Below are 15,325 nucleotides of genomic sequence, written 5' to 3'. Positions count from 1 at the left end.
CCTGAACTGTCCCATCCTTCAGGACATTAAAGGGGCAAAACAGCAGGACATTGAAAGAAGTGGACTTTTTTTTTCTCTTTTGACTAAATTGTTCCTGAAATTGTAAGAATATTTTTTTAAATGCATTTTCTGGAAACATCAAAACATCAACCGTCCTTTCCCCCCCCCCCTTTTTTTAACTCCTGTGTGCAGCTGTGTATAGAAGGCAGTAAATTCTGCTTGGTGTAGCTGCCTGCATGATATAGTAATAATGCTTTATACTAAACCTTTAGCTCTTTTCATTCATACTTTGTCAAGCGTGAATTGCTGCAATCTCCTGCACCTGATTTCTGCACTTCCACACTGGCATTATATACCTTTCTCAATAGATAAAGAGTTCAAGAGGCTAAACCCACAGAAGAATAGTAAGTCAGAGCAGCAGTAGGAGTCGAACCCATGTAATACAAGTTCACGGCTCCTCCAGAAAGAAGGCCATCTTGCCTGTGATCAAAAGTGGACGTGTTCCTGACATGCACTTTCTTATGAAAAATAAAAAACTCTGTGGACAGTTGTTCATCTGACACAAATATTCTATTGAATGGATTAAGCCATTTTAGCAGCAGATATGTCTGGGTGTTTTGGGGAGGGTCTTTTGGTTTGTTTTTTCCCTCTCATATTCCTTTACAAATTATCCAGCAAAAAATTCTCTAGCGGCATCTTCAGATCTTGAGTTGCTGACTACACTTTGTGTATCTATGAACTGAGCTGGCTGCCTTATCTCTTTGGAGTATCACAAGTTCCTGTTGCTTGGCCAGTGGCTGACAGACCTCTGTTGCACATATGGTTAGTGGTTTGAACACTACTATTGGATGCTGGTGCTTATTTAGAACGAAATCATCAAAAAAGCAAAAGTGGATCAGTATTATTCCTAAAAGACTGCTTTTTCCAAACTGAAATCACATAAGGATTGCAGGAGTGCAGTTGTTTTATTGAATGACACAACCCAGTTTTCCCAGGGGAAGCCTAAAAGCTGCCTTTTAGACTGACTGGGAGAGTTGAATGAGCTAATATGAACCACATTGTCTGCTGATATTGCAGAGTTTTAAAGCTGAAGTTTTATCATTCCATAGCGTGATTGGGAGCTGCTAAAATTCACATACTGGCGTGAAATAAGGAGCAGAATGTTTGAGGCCTCTCAAGGGCATGTGATGAATCTAACTTTAATTTAAAAGTACTAATAGATTATTGATTTAAGCAGGATGACTGTGCACAAATCAATAACATAGCACTCTGTCTCTCTTAAATACCAAAAATTACTATTGAAAAGAAATGGTCATTTTCATCTCTTTTTTTCATTAAAAAAGAAGAACTTTAATAAAGTTTGCCTGGTCCAGTAGGAATCTGCAGATATTTGGTTTGGAAAGGTTCTGAAACAGATAATGATAATTCTGGACATGGTCTTAATGTCCTATTGTACTGGGTCACATATTGCTTTTTTACTTTTGTGTTTTTTCACACAAGCCTCATTACTGATAGGTACATAAATAAATTGTTCCTGTTGAAAAGATATTTATTTGCTTACAATTGAACTCTAGCGTGTTTTTTTTCCTCAAGAAATGTCTGTCCTTGAAGTTGGTAGTAGCTAGTAAAAATAGCAGATATTGGCCATTCTCTAACAAGTAATCAAAAGTTGTATGATGCTCAGTGATCCCCTCTGAATTCTGAAGAACACTAGTTGGTGATGAATCATGAATTTAATACAAATGTATCATCTTAGTAATCTGAAAAATATCATGTACAGTAAATCTTATCTAAAATTTTCCATTGAGTAATATGCTTCAGGTCCTGCTGTTAATGCTCTTGAGATTTAACTCTGCAGATAGTGCCTAATATTTCTGGATAGATCTGAGTTCACAGATTCTGTCATTTCTGTGTATCTGTTGAAAAGTTAGAGGGATTTATCTGAGAAGCAGCAGAACAAGTAAGTGAAACATGAAAATGTATTGCACATCTACAATAAATGTGAAGAATGATGACAGCATATCACAGAAAACTAATGCAGATGTTTCAAAAAGATCTAGTTCACATGTCTTATCTTGTGTCTTAGAGCTTTCTTGTCCTTTCCCTGAAAGGGATACCTCTTCAAGAGGTGCAAAACAAATGGTCGTCCAGAAATATTAAGGCAATAAAGGGACATGGGGTCATAATGTATGAAAGTATGTATGAATGTATGAAACCTCAGGGAGGTTTCCTGATATTACAAATCCTAAAGTTTGTAAAAAAGTGTTGCTGGGTTGTGCTAGTTTTACACATTAAAATAAAATGAAGGTTTGTTCAGATAATTTTCGCTTCTGGTCTTACACTTCAGTCATTTGTCTCTTTACATGAATGCTGATGCATTTCCCATCCTCCCAGAAGTAGAGTGGCGCATTGCAAGTGTTACCTTTCGAAGGCACAGGCAAAGGATATGAGAGCTCTCCAAGCTGCAAGGCTGGTACTGCAAGGGGACATGCCACCAGCAGTTTCCCATTGATGGCTGATGTTCAGTGTGCACACATGGGTCCCATGTAATTCAGTAGGCTAAAACCAGCACAGGAGGCCAAGGTTGTCCATGTTTGGTGCCTGGTAAGAGATTCAAGCTATGTATCTGAAGTGAGCTGAGGTCCCGTGCCTTTTGTGGTGCTGAGTAGCCAGATCATGAAAAAGCTGAACATTGCATTCTGGACACTTTAAACTTTGCTTTTGAGGCTGTAACATGTAGTTTTGTCACTGCTTTTTTCTACTTTAGTCCCCCTTAAATTTTGCTAGGAAGGCCAAATGAACATTTATTATACAAACAAAGATATGGGCCAGTTTAATAGTTCTAAGGCAGCACATAATCGGGTATTTTAAATTCATTAATGAATTACTAAATCATATTTTCACTTCTTTTTTCTTTTGTAGCAGTTGAAACTCAGAGCACCAGTTCTGAGGAACTTGTTCCAAGCCCTCCTTCACCACTTCCACCCCCTCGTGTTTACAAGCCCTGTTTTGTCTGTCAGGACAAGTCATCTGGATATCACTATGGTGTCAGTGCTTGTGAGGGATGTAAGGTGAGTGCCAAAACCTCCCTTTCTTTTTATAGTGCTGCATTTCATTTTAGAGAGAGGCTAAGCAGTGAAGTTTGGTGTGACTTGATTGTCTCCAAAGACACCTGTGCCTTTGCTCATGTGAATTAATTCTAATACAGGAGTAAAACCGTGTAAATGACTATCACGCCTGGAATTATTTGCCTTCATTAGTTCTGCCAAAGTCAGTCTTTCAGAGACTTCTATAGGTATTGACTAATGTGAGAATGTGATCATAGATGTAAAGATAATCAAAGCATATTGTGAAAATGCTTTGAGACTCTACATTGTCTTTTTGTAGATCAGGTATAACCTAAGGATTCCCATGATCATTTTCTTGCTTTTTGTGTGTGCTGCTGCCTCATGTGTCTCCATAGGGTGAAATTTTGGAAAAGGATCTGATCATCTGGAAATTTTTGGCATAGTCTCTAACCCCAAACTCATCTCAAGTCAAATCAGGAGTTTGAGGACAAATTAGCAGGATGGTATTCACAAAATTTAATCTGGCAGACTACAGTGTTGGCATTCAGGGTATGTCTGCTTGCTACTTTTCAGTACTGTGGTTGTCAGGCTATGAACTGACTCTCCATTGGATACGGTAATACGATATGCAGTTCTAAAGTGGAGAATGTATCTACAGACGAGATACACATCAGAGAAGCAATGTCAGCTGAGTCGTGCATTATGTCAACTGTTAGAGGTGCATACACAATGAATAGCATGTGTGCAGGAGCTAAGGCAGTGGTGGAAATTCTAAAGAACAGATAACACAGGGCAGCTGGTCTCATAGTTAACTTCATTAGTTATGGTACCCTGATACAACTTTTTTTTTTCAGCAATTAAACAAAAGATCTGTGATTTTAATCTTTCAAATTAAAATAATTATCTGTAGTGCTTAGCACAATGGTAAATCTTAATTCATGACCAGAATACGACAGGTGCTACATCCATATAAAGTTGGTAGAAGAAATTAATGGAAAGCTATTTTACTGGTTAATTCATATGAAATATTACAATATTTTCCCGATACTGTACAGTTAGGCATTTTTGCTTTATCCTTTTATCTTACAACTTCTCCCATGCTAGTGGCCTTTTATACTGTCGTAAAATATTATAACCCTGAGTTTGTGCCACTAGGCAAGAAGCTACAGGATTAGAGTCGGGTTCCCCCTGTTTTCTAATTTCAGATGCTGAGGTAGTGGAAGGTAACTACTTAAGCTCACCTTTGTTTTAGAATCTCTTTTCGGTATTGAGGTTTTGCTTGGATATCATGTCTGTATTTTTTTCTTTTAGATGCCCCAAAACTGTTGAAATTTCAGTGTCTGTTAAGAAGAAGTATGATAGAAATGTGCTATAGATGATTTCATTAAATAGGAAATCCCATCATACTCATATGCTAAAACACAAACAGTAGTGTCATTCGCTTGCCCACACACTCCCTCGAAGCACAGACGTAATTGTAGACTGTGGCAGAAAGGTCACGCATTCCTCAGACTTCATTATTTTTGAAAAATATGCTAAAATATACTGTAGGGCTTTTATTGGCATACTGCAAAGCATTTTCATAAATAATTAAAACAAGATCACGCTTGTCAAAATACATGACGAAATCCATCTTGTAATGTGTTAACCATTATTTAACAAAAAAAAACCCATGTTCACTTATTTGCTAATTTGCAAAATGGGGTAATTCAGCACTTAGTGATAGCTGCTGTTAAAAAAAACCAAAAAACCCCAAAAGATGAATTACATACAAAACCTGTCAGTCTGTGAGAAATAACAAGATTCCAAAGCAATAATGTGAATGCTTGAAACTGGTAATATTTGGGTTAGTTGACTCTAGCTTTCAACAGGTTTGACTAGGATGTAAGCAATCCATTCCACTAATTGGATCAACTTTCTTAGTGAGAACTATGCACTGGCAAAGAACATGATGAGACCACTGAGTCAACCAGTGATTCCTTTGGTGGACAAAGTCATGTACTACATTTGCTGTTAAAAATTGTCTGAGCTTTCAGGTCAACAGAAGTGGTGTGATGAATAATAGCAGACAGCAGTATGTGACCACAACACCAGAGCCATCTTCAGAACCTCCACACCGGCAATTTCTACTTTTTCTCCAAATAATGTTACCCTTTTCTCTTGAGTCCTTTTGTACTGTTGTTCTATTTTTCTTTCCCTTGATCTTTGTTTTACACTTGCTTTCACACATTCATTTCTTGCTCCTGTACTGTACACTACCAGCTTGTACTCCTTACTTCCAGCTACCTAGATTCCCACCTGTATTCAAATCTTCTTCACCCTCCATTCCCACTATCAACTCTTACTTTATGCTTCTCTTTTTGCCCAGCCGTCTTCATTAAAAAAAAAAAAGAGCCAGTTGTCTCTCAAGCTTAAATAATTGAGTACCTCAGTTGGGGAAGTCTTGTTTTCTGTGGATTTCTATCTTTCAGTTGGTTGACACTGGTTTATAGGAAAGTATGAGTTTCATTTAAGACGTCTACTCACTATCACACTGTAGTTTTGTGCCAATTCTCTGGTGAATCAGGAAACAGTAATAAGGAAGAATTCACGTTACAGCCTTTCCTCTAGTTAGAAAATACTTATATTTCTTTGTTACCTGAACACACACTTTCATGCAATTTCAAAGAATTGAATTTTCTTGGAGATTGCTATCTTCAGTTTCGCTGAAAGTGACCAACATGTTGAAAAGATGCTGGGACAGGGAGAGAAAACCTCACGGTAGCTGAATTACATAAAGTTCATTTTCATGAGAAACTTGATGAGAATATCATTCTAATCATGTATGAGTTTGTTTTTTTTTTTCTCTATCGACCTTGTTGCCATTTTCTCTTTCTTCACTCCTATTTCCGTCACCCAGTTTGCTATCTTTTTTCTGTGAGTTTAAACCTTGAACTCATTCCTTTTTTCTTCTGCTTTCACACTTCCCTCTGCTCTGAGAACCTTCTCTCAAGTCTTTTTCCTTTCTCCTTTCTGACTCATTTACCTTTCCCTTCAAATTCCTGGCAGTCTTGTTTCTCTGTGGAAAAACAAACAGAAAACTCTCCTTGGATCATATTTGTCTTTCTGATTAGGACTGTGCTCCTTTTGTTCTTCTGTGCTGGCTCTCCCTTGATTTTCTTCTGGTTCTCTGTTTCCTTTTCTTTTGCCTGTCCATGTTGAGCTCCAGTGAAGCTGCCATCACAGTGATCATTAGCAGTGTCCTCCTAGTTCAGTCAAAGGGATAGCTCTCTGTCCTTGAGGTTTGGGGTTGATTACTGCCTTTGATTCAGCAGGCTTTCTTCTTCCTGACTTCTAGGGCTCTCTTCTTCAGATTCACCTCCTACTTTGTTCACTGTTTATTTAACGTCTCTTTAAATGGTTCTTTATCCACTTCCTGTTGCTATTCCCTGAGGTTCTGTTCTTTGGTTTTCTGTCTCAAAAGCATCAGCAACTAAACTGCTTTACAGTAGACCAGTGGTCTGTGTGCCAAAGGCTTGGGGTAGGATATGGCAATATTTTGCTAATAAAGGGTATATTCTTAATGGGGACCATTCCAGTACTAAACCATTGGAGAGCTGTTGACATTTATTATGACCTCATGATGCTCAGCTTGTGAAACACTTCACTGGAAATTTCTTCTTTCCTCAGCTGTCACCTACCCATGGATGATTTCCAAAGTTATCCCTCCCGTTCTGACCTCTCCCCCTACCATCTTTCCCTGGTGTGCCCTCTAGCTCGTCTGGCTGCTACCTTGGACTCAGATTCGTGAGGACAGAACTTTCTGTCTCTCTTCCTGAAACATCACCACATGAAATCTCATGGCTTCCTGTTTTTCAGACTTTATACCACAATATTGTTGCTCGTCTGTGTAACTGTAATTCACACAATGTGCTTTTTCCCCTGAAATCTACCCTCAGCTGCCTTCAGTGTCCAACCCTTCCTCATGCTGTGGTCTTCTTGTGGTGATTGACTTTCCTCTTGGTTTCTTCTACAGTCCTTCCCTCCCTTTCCCTCCTTGCTGTCAGCCTTGGGCCTTACTCTTCTGTGCACCTGGGAACAACCTCATAGCCTCACCTGTCAAACGCTTTCTCCTTTTATCTATTCTAACGCCCACTTTTTAACTGACTCTTCTGTCTACTCAGTATCACAGTCCTCAACATTGTCTCCCACCAGAAAGACTGCTGTGTGTCTTGTTTTGATATTCTGGTGTTTTAAGATTTTTAGGGGCTGGAATATTTCATAATATGTGTTTACGAACCACAGTGAAAGTTTAGGAACTGTCTAAATAATTTTAAGCTATCTCTTGTTTCATAATTTTACTGTTTTAATATGTTCAGCCCCAAAATTTTATTTGTGATGACAGATTTAGGGTACCTTACTGCTTGCTTTCCAAACTTGAGATGTAGCAGAGATGTGCAGCTTTCAGCAGGTTGATACCCTGCACTTTTTCTCACTTTGGTCAGTCAAATTCAGCAGTCAGGTTTTTTGGTTGTTTTAAAAAATTTCAGCTTTGTGTTTATTTCTGGATTTTATGCTGCAAAAGGCAGAAATGTATTGTAGCCTGTCAATGGCTTTGTGTATATTGGAATCTCAAAAACAAATCAATCTTCACAGCACAGTTGTAATTTGTAAGGGAAATTCCAGAGCCAACCCATCGTTTTATGTGTAAAGTACAGTACATTTACAATATTCAACTTCTTTACAAGTTTTCCATTTTGAAAACTGCATGGCATTTCCGAGGCAGGCTTTGAAATTTACTCATTTGTTTCATGACCTCAATGAAAGATGTTTAAAATCTCTTTTTTCCCCTGGTCTCTTGAGCGTTGCTAGATAGCACGCAAACAAATTCCATACAAAGTGAGCAACTCGGATTTATCCAGCTGGTCCCAGTGGTTACAGGGCCATCACAGAAAGCTCAACCCTTTGGTCCTGACTTCGCTCGTCATTGCAGCCAGGCCTGCAGACAGGGGGATCGGGTGCAGGGGGCTGGTTGCCCACAATGGCATCATTGTGCGGCTGAGGAGGAGACGCTGGTGCTCTGGCAGATTCAGCTGCCTCTTCAAGCCTTGTCCCTTGTTTGAGGCGTTTAAAAGATGGCATTCCTCTGCTGAAAACCCCGCCTGGGTTCCTGGCTTCAGTTCGGTGGCTAGCAAAGATGCCTAAAGCAGTTTCGGAAGAGAAGACAGTACAGCATAGAAGAGAGTAGGTTTATTGTGGTCCAGCAGTTTTGTCTGAACCATCAAGGTGCCTGCCTCCCTGCTTGTTGTTGATGCTAACAGACAAAAATGTAAATAAATCTAATTCAGTACTGAGTATTCTCAGATCGGCTTTTATCGTGAAAGAAGGATAGCTTTCCTTCCATTATGAATCCACGAGGAGTGATCAACAACTGGTTTATAGAATGCTACTGATTAAAAGTTAGAACTGTTTTTGAATTTTTTCTTTGATTTATTTAAAGTGTGATTACAAAGATGTGCTGTGTTCTGCGAAAAATATTGCGGTGGACTAAAATGGTTCAGGTGTTGTTGTAAGTGTTCCCTTTATAGAAGTGTCTTTCAGGACAGATGCCTTTTTATTTTATTAATGCCTGTTAAATCATATGGGGGCAGATTTGAATTTACTTAGGTAGTTCTGATTTTGTAGAGGGATCTTAAGCAGCAGTTCTTTTTGATAACCACGCTCTTGCACATGTAGACTTCCAGCTATAATGTAATTATGTTTAAGCCTGTATTTATGCCCCCTTACTGGGAATAATGATCCAGACATAGAATTTTCTCAAAGTTACCTAACACTGAAAGTAAAAATAAAAGCAAACCTCATAAAACCAGCAAACTACTATTCCATATTTTTGTTTGGCTTTGTTTTTCTGGCATGTTTTTATCACCTAAAACTGGTATAAAAATAAGAAATGCATAGTTGAAAATATTTTTTTCTGAGCTTTAGATATTCAGCCACAGGGAGTATATGAATTGTACCAGGGAAAGAAGTTATACTGTGTGTTTGCACGTATGCAATTGTAAAATCTTCTTTCAGTTCAAAGTGAAATATAGATCAGCTTGAATGATCAAGCTGTATTCGTCTCCATTTAAGCTGTATTAGTAAGTGACAGTACAAATACATGCTGTTGTTCATGCGCAGCAATGAAAAATTCCTCAAATCATGGAAAATTGTTCCTAGTTTTAGCTAAATCAACAATCATTTTTTAGAGGAAGGTGAAAAATGTTTTTCAAGATATATTTCTGCATCCTGTTAATATCAGCTGATCTTAAACTCTGAGCTCTTTGCAGTGTAGCAGTGTTTTAAGCAATTTGGTTGCAGAAAACACTGCCATAAGGAGAAAAATGTAAAAGGGTTGCAAGTGATTTTAATTCTGTACTGAAAAACTGGAGATTTTTGTATATTTCACGCTAGCAGGGGAGATCTGATTGTTTTAATGCTCTGACTATGAGACTTCAGTGTTTAACAAAAAAAGGAAAGTCAGATTTCCTTTAAAAAGCTGCTATCTGTGTTTCCATAAGTTCTTAATTAATTTTTCTTCTTGTTTAGAAGCAAAAACTTTCCCCAAATACTTTTTTTTTCATGTTTTTTATAGTGTATTTTTATTGGAAGTCCACTGAGAGCAAGTAAAAATGATGAAATAGATGGAATCGGAAATAAAAATTTTGTGTTACCATATATTTTAAAATCTCATTTCTGAGTTGCGTGAGTGACATGAGTGAAGAACAAAATTATTTGCCAACCATGTCAGATAATAAAAATGAAAACTGTGTTGTGCATTTGAATGTCAAATTTGATTTCCAGGGCTTTGGGCCCCAGACCAAGCTGTGGATTATACCCCTGCCGCTCCGCTGTGCTGGGGCACTGGAGCAGAGGCAGACAAAGACTACCAGTGTCTGTGTCCGCAGAGGACGTATAACATATATCCGCAGCTAATCGTCCTGATATCCTGCTGGTTACCCTTCGTCATAGACCAGGGGTTCATCTTAAGCTGTGAGAATAGTTGTTTTTACTAATGATTTTAATTTGTTTCTGGGAGTGATGCCAGTGCTATAAAAGTGCAGGGATTATCCCAAATTACTTTATAACCATGCTAACCATGCTGTTCCAGTTATTTGCAAGTATGAGGGCTAATGTCCTGTGGAAACAGGAATTGGAAGCTACTCTCTTCCTTTGCATAAGCTGTCAAATAGCGACATAAAATTGTTTGGATTAAATCCCACACTCCCTTTTCGTGCAAAATTCCTGACACGGTCAATGCAGGCTTTCTTAAAAAAAGGAGAATAGCATCAGATTCTTCATCTACGGTAAATATGAACGGTTGCCAGGCGTGTTTTTGGGCACTGCGCTGCAGTGGTCCATAGCCGGGAGGCTTTTGGCTGTACCAGGCAGCCACTGGGCAGGGTTTGGCACTGTGAAGTGACCATTTCCCGTAGTCAGCTGGTATCCAGCCAGCCTGTTTCAGGGGCCAGAAGAGTTAACTATTGTAGACGTGGACTTTCCCGTCGTACCTCAGTCCGCCGCAGTGCCCATGACGGTCCCCAAGAGCATTCCCTAATATAGATATAGCCTTAATGTCTGCTGACCTTGGCATATCTTTTCAGGGTCTTTTTCCACTAACTAGTCCATAATAGCTGTAGTTTGTTCATTACTATTATTAAACTAAAATTGCCAAATCTTCCTCTTCTGCCAGTGTCTACTCATTTCTGCGCTAAGAATAGGTACAGTAAAGCATAGAAGGTACTTCAGATTTACATGTGTATGTTCCTGTTATTACTGAAGTTAAATCATAGCTCCTTGCACCAAGGTAGGTACTAAAGAATCCTTGTAAATGCGTTTGTCACCTATCTAGCCATCTTTCACCTGCCAATAACTGTTGTGGCTTGTTAGCAGATGACTGAGAGAACTGAGGTTTGCACCAGATCAGTACTGTACGCCTGGTTTGCAACGACTTCAACAGAATTTAGTAAATTATATGTATGGGTAAAAGCCCTGTCTATGCAAATCAGGTAGTGACATCTTGACAAGAGATGTCAGACGCAGGTGAACTGTGATTCAGTCTGTTATGCTTTCCCTCCCAGAAGTCTTATGATTTTTATCTGACTGATTTAGAGTGAGTTTTTATTTTCCTGAAAGTAGGTTCTAGCGCATTTTACTTTTGCATTTTACATTACACTGGAGAGAGGAGAAAAACCCCTTTTGTTCCAATCATTTGTCATCTTTTTAATCTATTTCACAGCTCCCCATTGGTTTAAGGACCGCATGTGGCCTTTAATTATAGATGTGGAGTACAGTCTGTCCTTGCACACCCCGAAAGTCATTACACTGCGGAAAAAAATGCAGTTTTTCACCATATTTAATACACTATTTAATAATATCTTTAAAAGTACTGTTTGCAGAGATAATTTGGTAGATAAGGGAACATGGGTATCTGTGAGCAAACATCTCGGAAATGAAATATTCTTTTTTTTTTAGTAACAATAGTAACCTACATTTCTTTTTACACTATGCCATACTACTCTATTTTTACTTACTGACCAACAATTACAGAATTCTAAAATTACAGTGAACCTGATTTCATTTTCTAACTCTGGAACTTTTTAAAAGTAAGCTGGGTAGTGGGACATTGATAGAGATACACAAGTAAAAAGTCTGTTGAATTTAGATTTGATAACTTGCTGAACCCCCCAGTAAAGTGCACCATTTTCCAGACTTCTCTGGAGTAAAGGGGGGACGTGGAACAGTTTGCTGAGTTTGGATCTGAGCATTGACTTACACGCTGGTGAGACAGTTAGGGGTCACTGTTTTGTTTGCTTTAGGCATCTTTTGAAATTGTAGTTTGAGTTTTTCTAAAAAATACTTAAAGATTTTCTGATTGGCACATCTTAAAGAACTAAATCCAAAATTAATGGTTTTCATAAGTGTACAAAATGGAATTACCCATTAGCTAATTCTGTTTACTTACATGTTTAGTATATGTTCAGATGCTCTTTGTTTGCTACTTACTGGATTTATTTTGAGAAATATACCTATCTTTATTTTCTGGTTATTGTAAACCACCACCCGGTCCACAAGTGGTCAGCCTCCCAATTTGCAGAAATACTCTGTTTGGCCTAAGAATGTGACCTTCCCTTGCTCTTTGTGTGTATTGACTGACCCGCTAACGGAAACAGAGGTTCTTTTTAATCCCGAATGAAATGTGCCTTTAAGGAAATTTCCTAAAGGGGTATTTTCTTTAGCTTCTTCTGGAAATGGAGTGCAATTGAATTTGCAGTGTGGCTCCCAGAGCCATTCATCTTTGCAGAGCCAGAGCTATTCTTAATGAAATCTCGGCCTTGTGCTATAAACCAGGAAAGCCAGTGGTATGCAACTCCCCAAGATTTGGTATTTCCCATAAAGTTAGCTTTACAGATTCTTTCTTCAAGTTGTTTATTGTATACATTCTTCTTTCTCTCCCCCCTGTAAAGCAAAACAAATCTCTTAGTAAAAAAAGCTGTTCCAGTTATGAGTAGCCATTCAAAAGTCAGAAAGTATCAAAGTTAAAAGTATACCCATTGCCTTATCTTTTCTTCTATCTGGCTCCTGCTATAGTCTTTAAGTGGGGATATTTCATGTTTCTCAAGTTCAGTAGAAAGTACATACAGGTTGTGTCCTTTTTTATGTTTTATATTATTCTGCTTATTTCAGATGGATTTTCCATACACAAGGAGACACCTTTAGTGGTGACATCTCTGATGCCACTCAGTATTCACTTAGAAAAAACTATTTTTCATGTTAAAGAAGCCATGCATCTAATTCTGTAACTGATATTTTTGGTATATTAATATGTTAGTTGTTTAACTGATATATTACTGCAGCTGGTCTGCTGCATATTCAGGGTCCCTACTCATAAATTGTTCTTCCCTTTGATAATATACAGGAGTCCCTGCAATTTTGACAGCTCAGCTGAGAAAGACAACTGAGATATAAGAATACATTTTTGTGTATAAAATTCCATGTGGTTTCACATGGTCACACTTAAAATTTCTCATTTTAATATTTTATTGGAAAAAGTTACTGTGCAGTTAAAAACATTATCATACTCATAATTCGTGTGTAAAGGGGGGGGGAAAGATATATTGTTTCTGGATGCCCTGGCTAGAATAACAGAGACATAACCTCAGTGAACCTCGGAGACTCATGGAGCCTCACCAGCGCAAGGGAGAAAGCCAGGAGCCCCCAGCCAAACTCCCCGCCACCGCGAATGAGTGGTGTCTGCAATAGCCTGCGTGTGGTGAGACTGAGGAAATACATTCCTGTTCATGGAGTTAAGTTTGTTCCCATTTCAGATTCTCTTTAAAAGTGACAATTTAATGGGTCCTATTACTGTCAGATGTGGCCTGTGCTGTATCCCTCCTTGCATGCACTTACCAGGGTAAATGGAGATTTATAGCACCTGTGCAGCCGCTCCGATGGGCTGCTGTGCACTCCTCCAACTGTGTGGGCTGATTTTTTCCCGGGTGAATCTTCCCAGCAAGGAAGAGGCCTGGGTACATGGCTCTCTGGAGCTCTGTGCGTGTGTGATAAATACGTGTACATTATTAGGTCCTCTCTTCAAAATGCACTGTGATCCTCATGTGCTTCCTGCTAGTGCAGAACGGTGGCAGCGCTCCAGGTCTAGGGACATTTAAGCAACGAGTTTCAGAGACAGCACTGCAGCCCGCCATTTTTGAGATGAATAAGCACAACCCCCCCCTTTTTTTTTCCTTGATCCTACTGCAAATGGTCTTAATCAGTCAACTTTATCCTAGGTGATGCAGGGCAACTGCTACCTGTACAGAAACAACAAAAAAAAAACTGTTTGTGTTTTTTTTGAAAGAAAAGAAGCAAGACAGTCTTAGGTGACCAGGAGAGGCGAAGCATGGCACCCAGGAGCCAAATTCTAAGACTTTAATCTTACCCTTACTCACTTATTCCATGTGATTTTGGTAGATTGGAAGAATGATCATCTTGTCAGCCTCTATGTTTAAATCTGACCATTGATTAAAGTCTGGCAGAGGAGGGAGAAAACAGGAAAGCATCCTGCTAAAATTTTCCTCTGTTAGATTAATCAGCCCCAGCTCATTCATGCTCCCCTCAAAGGTCATGTTTGCTGCTTGTCCGATCGTTCTAAATTTGCTCTGTGCCAGGGTCCTGTTTCCCTTCGCCTTCGCTGAATGAACAGCAGTGCCCAAAACTTGGCAAAGTGGGGGCAGTACTCTATTTGTCATGTAAGCTGTACTTCTTTTTCAACGTCTCAGCATGATTTACAACGAGATATATATTTCTGATTAGTGTTGCTTTATGATTCTTATTAGCACTTTTTGGAAGCTTAGTAATTAATAATGCCACTCCAAGAATAGCACCTAGTGCTTGCACAGACTGCATTTAATCCACCATTTTCAGTCTGTTTTTCCATTTTGTAAAGATCATTTTGAATGCTGTTGGCTAGCGCTGGGGCAGTGCAGGGCCCCAGTCACGGTGACCTGCTAATTCTGTTTTCTGCACAATATAATAATGCAATTAGACAAAGTGGTCTTGTAAGGTGCATGGGTACTTTGTATGCAGGAATCAGGCAGAGGGGCATGGCCCACCTTAATCACTCTTAACAAAACTGGTGGTTTTGCCAAGCTATTCCAACTCATCTCCCCGCTGTCGCTGTCTGTAATGAGTTTCAGCTGTAGTGTGGAAAGGTAATTTTCCTTGACTACTGCCAGCACTAGAGAGCCAGAGTTAAATATTTGTGGGTGTTTAACTCTATTTTCTAATTTCCAGGCATCAGAGTTTTGCTAAATTTTGCACTTTATGAGATTTTAGTGGGTAGTTCTGTATTAATAGGACAGCATAAAGTAGTCAGTGCAAGATATTACTTGCCAGATTTCAAGGGGTTTCATGCAACATATTTGTTTAGAGATCAGTTGTCAAAACTGCTTGCAAAAAAAAAAAATTATGGGGAGATAATGAATGTATGCTGATGAGCCATTCAGATGGATGCCTGAAAAACTTATCAGGAAGCATAATGCTCAAGACATCTGCTTTATTTTGGAGTTTTTATGTATGTGCCATTTCTTTGGAATATTTGGGGTTTGTTTCTGTGTTGTTTTTGTACGTCACTTTATCCCTCCACGAAAGCTTCTTGTGTATCGCAGACTGGGGAATGTTTTAAAATTCCTCTCGGGTTGGATAAACACAATAAAAACAGGCAAGTTTTTAAGAATACG

The 15,325-nt window shown here is 38.9% G+C and overlaps 1 protein-coding gene across 7 annotated transcripts in view; it reads left to right on the top strand.

The window, feature by feature from the left end:
• RARB (retinoic acid receptor beta) overlaps nt 1–15,325 on the top strand; it is a 337,815-nt gene that overhangs the window by 265,352 nt on the left and 57,138 nt on the right. For 5 of the 7 annotated variants that reach the window (XM_067291499.1, XM_067291498.1, XM_067291497.1 and 2 more), the window contains one exon: nt 2,923–3,071. The exons of the other annotated variants lie outside the window; for them this stretch is intronic. In XM_067291499.1, coding sequence (XP_067147600.1) covers nt 2,923–3,071 — 149 coding nt within the window. The remainder of the gene's footprint in view (nt 1–2,922; nt 3,072–15,325) is intronic. 7 annotated transcript variants of the gene reach the window in all.

The sequence above is a fragment of the Apteryx mantelli genome, chromosome 2 (assembly GCF_036417845.1).
Source record: "Apteryx mantelli isolate bAptMan1 chromosome 2, bAptMan1.hap1, whole genome shotgun sequence".
Classification (NCBI taxonomy): Eukaryota; Metazoa; Chordata; class Aves; order Apterygiformes; family Apterygidae; genus Apteryx; species Apteryx mantelli.
The sequence above is the reverse complement of the archived record's forward strand: the minus strand, read 5'-3'. Positions and strand labels throughout refer to the sequence as shown.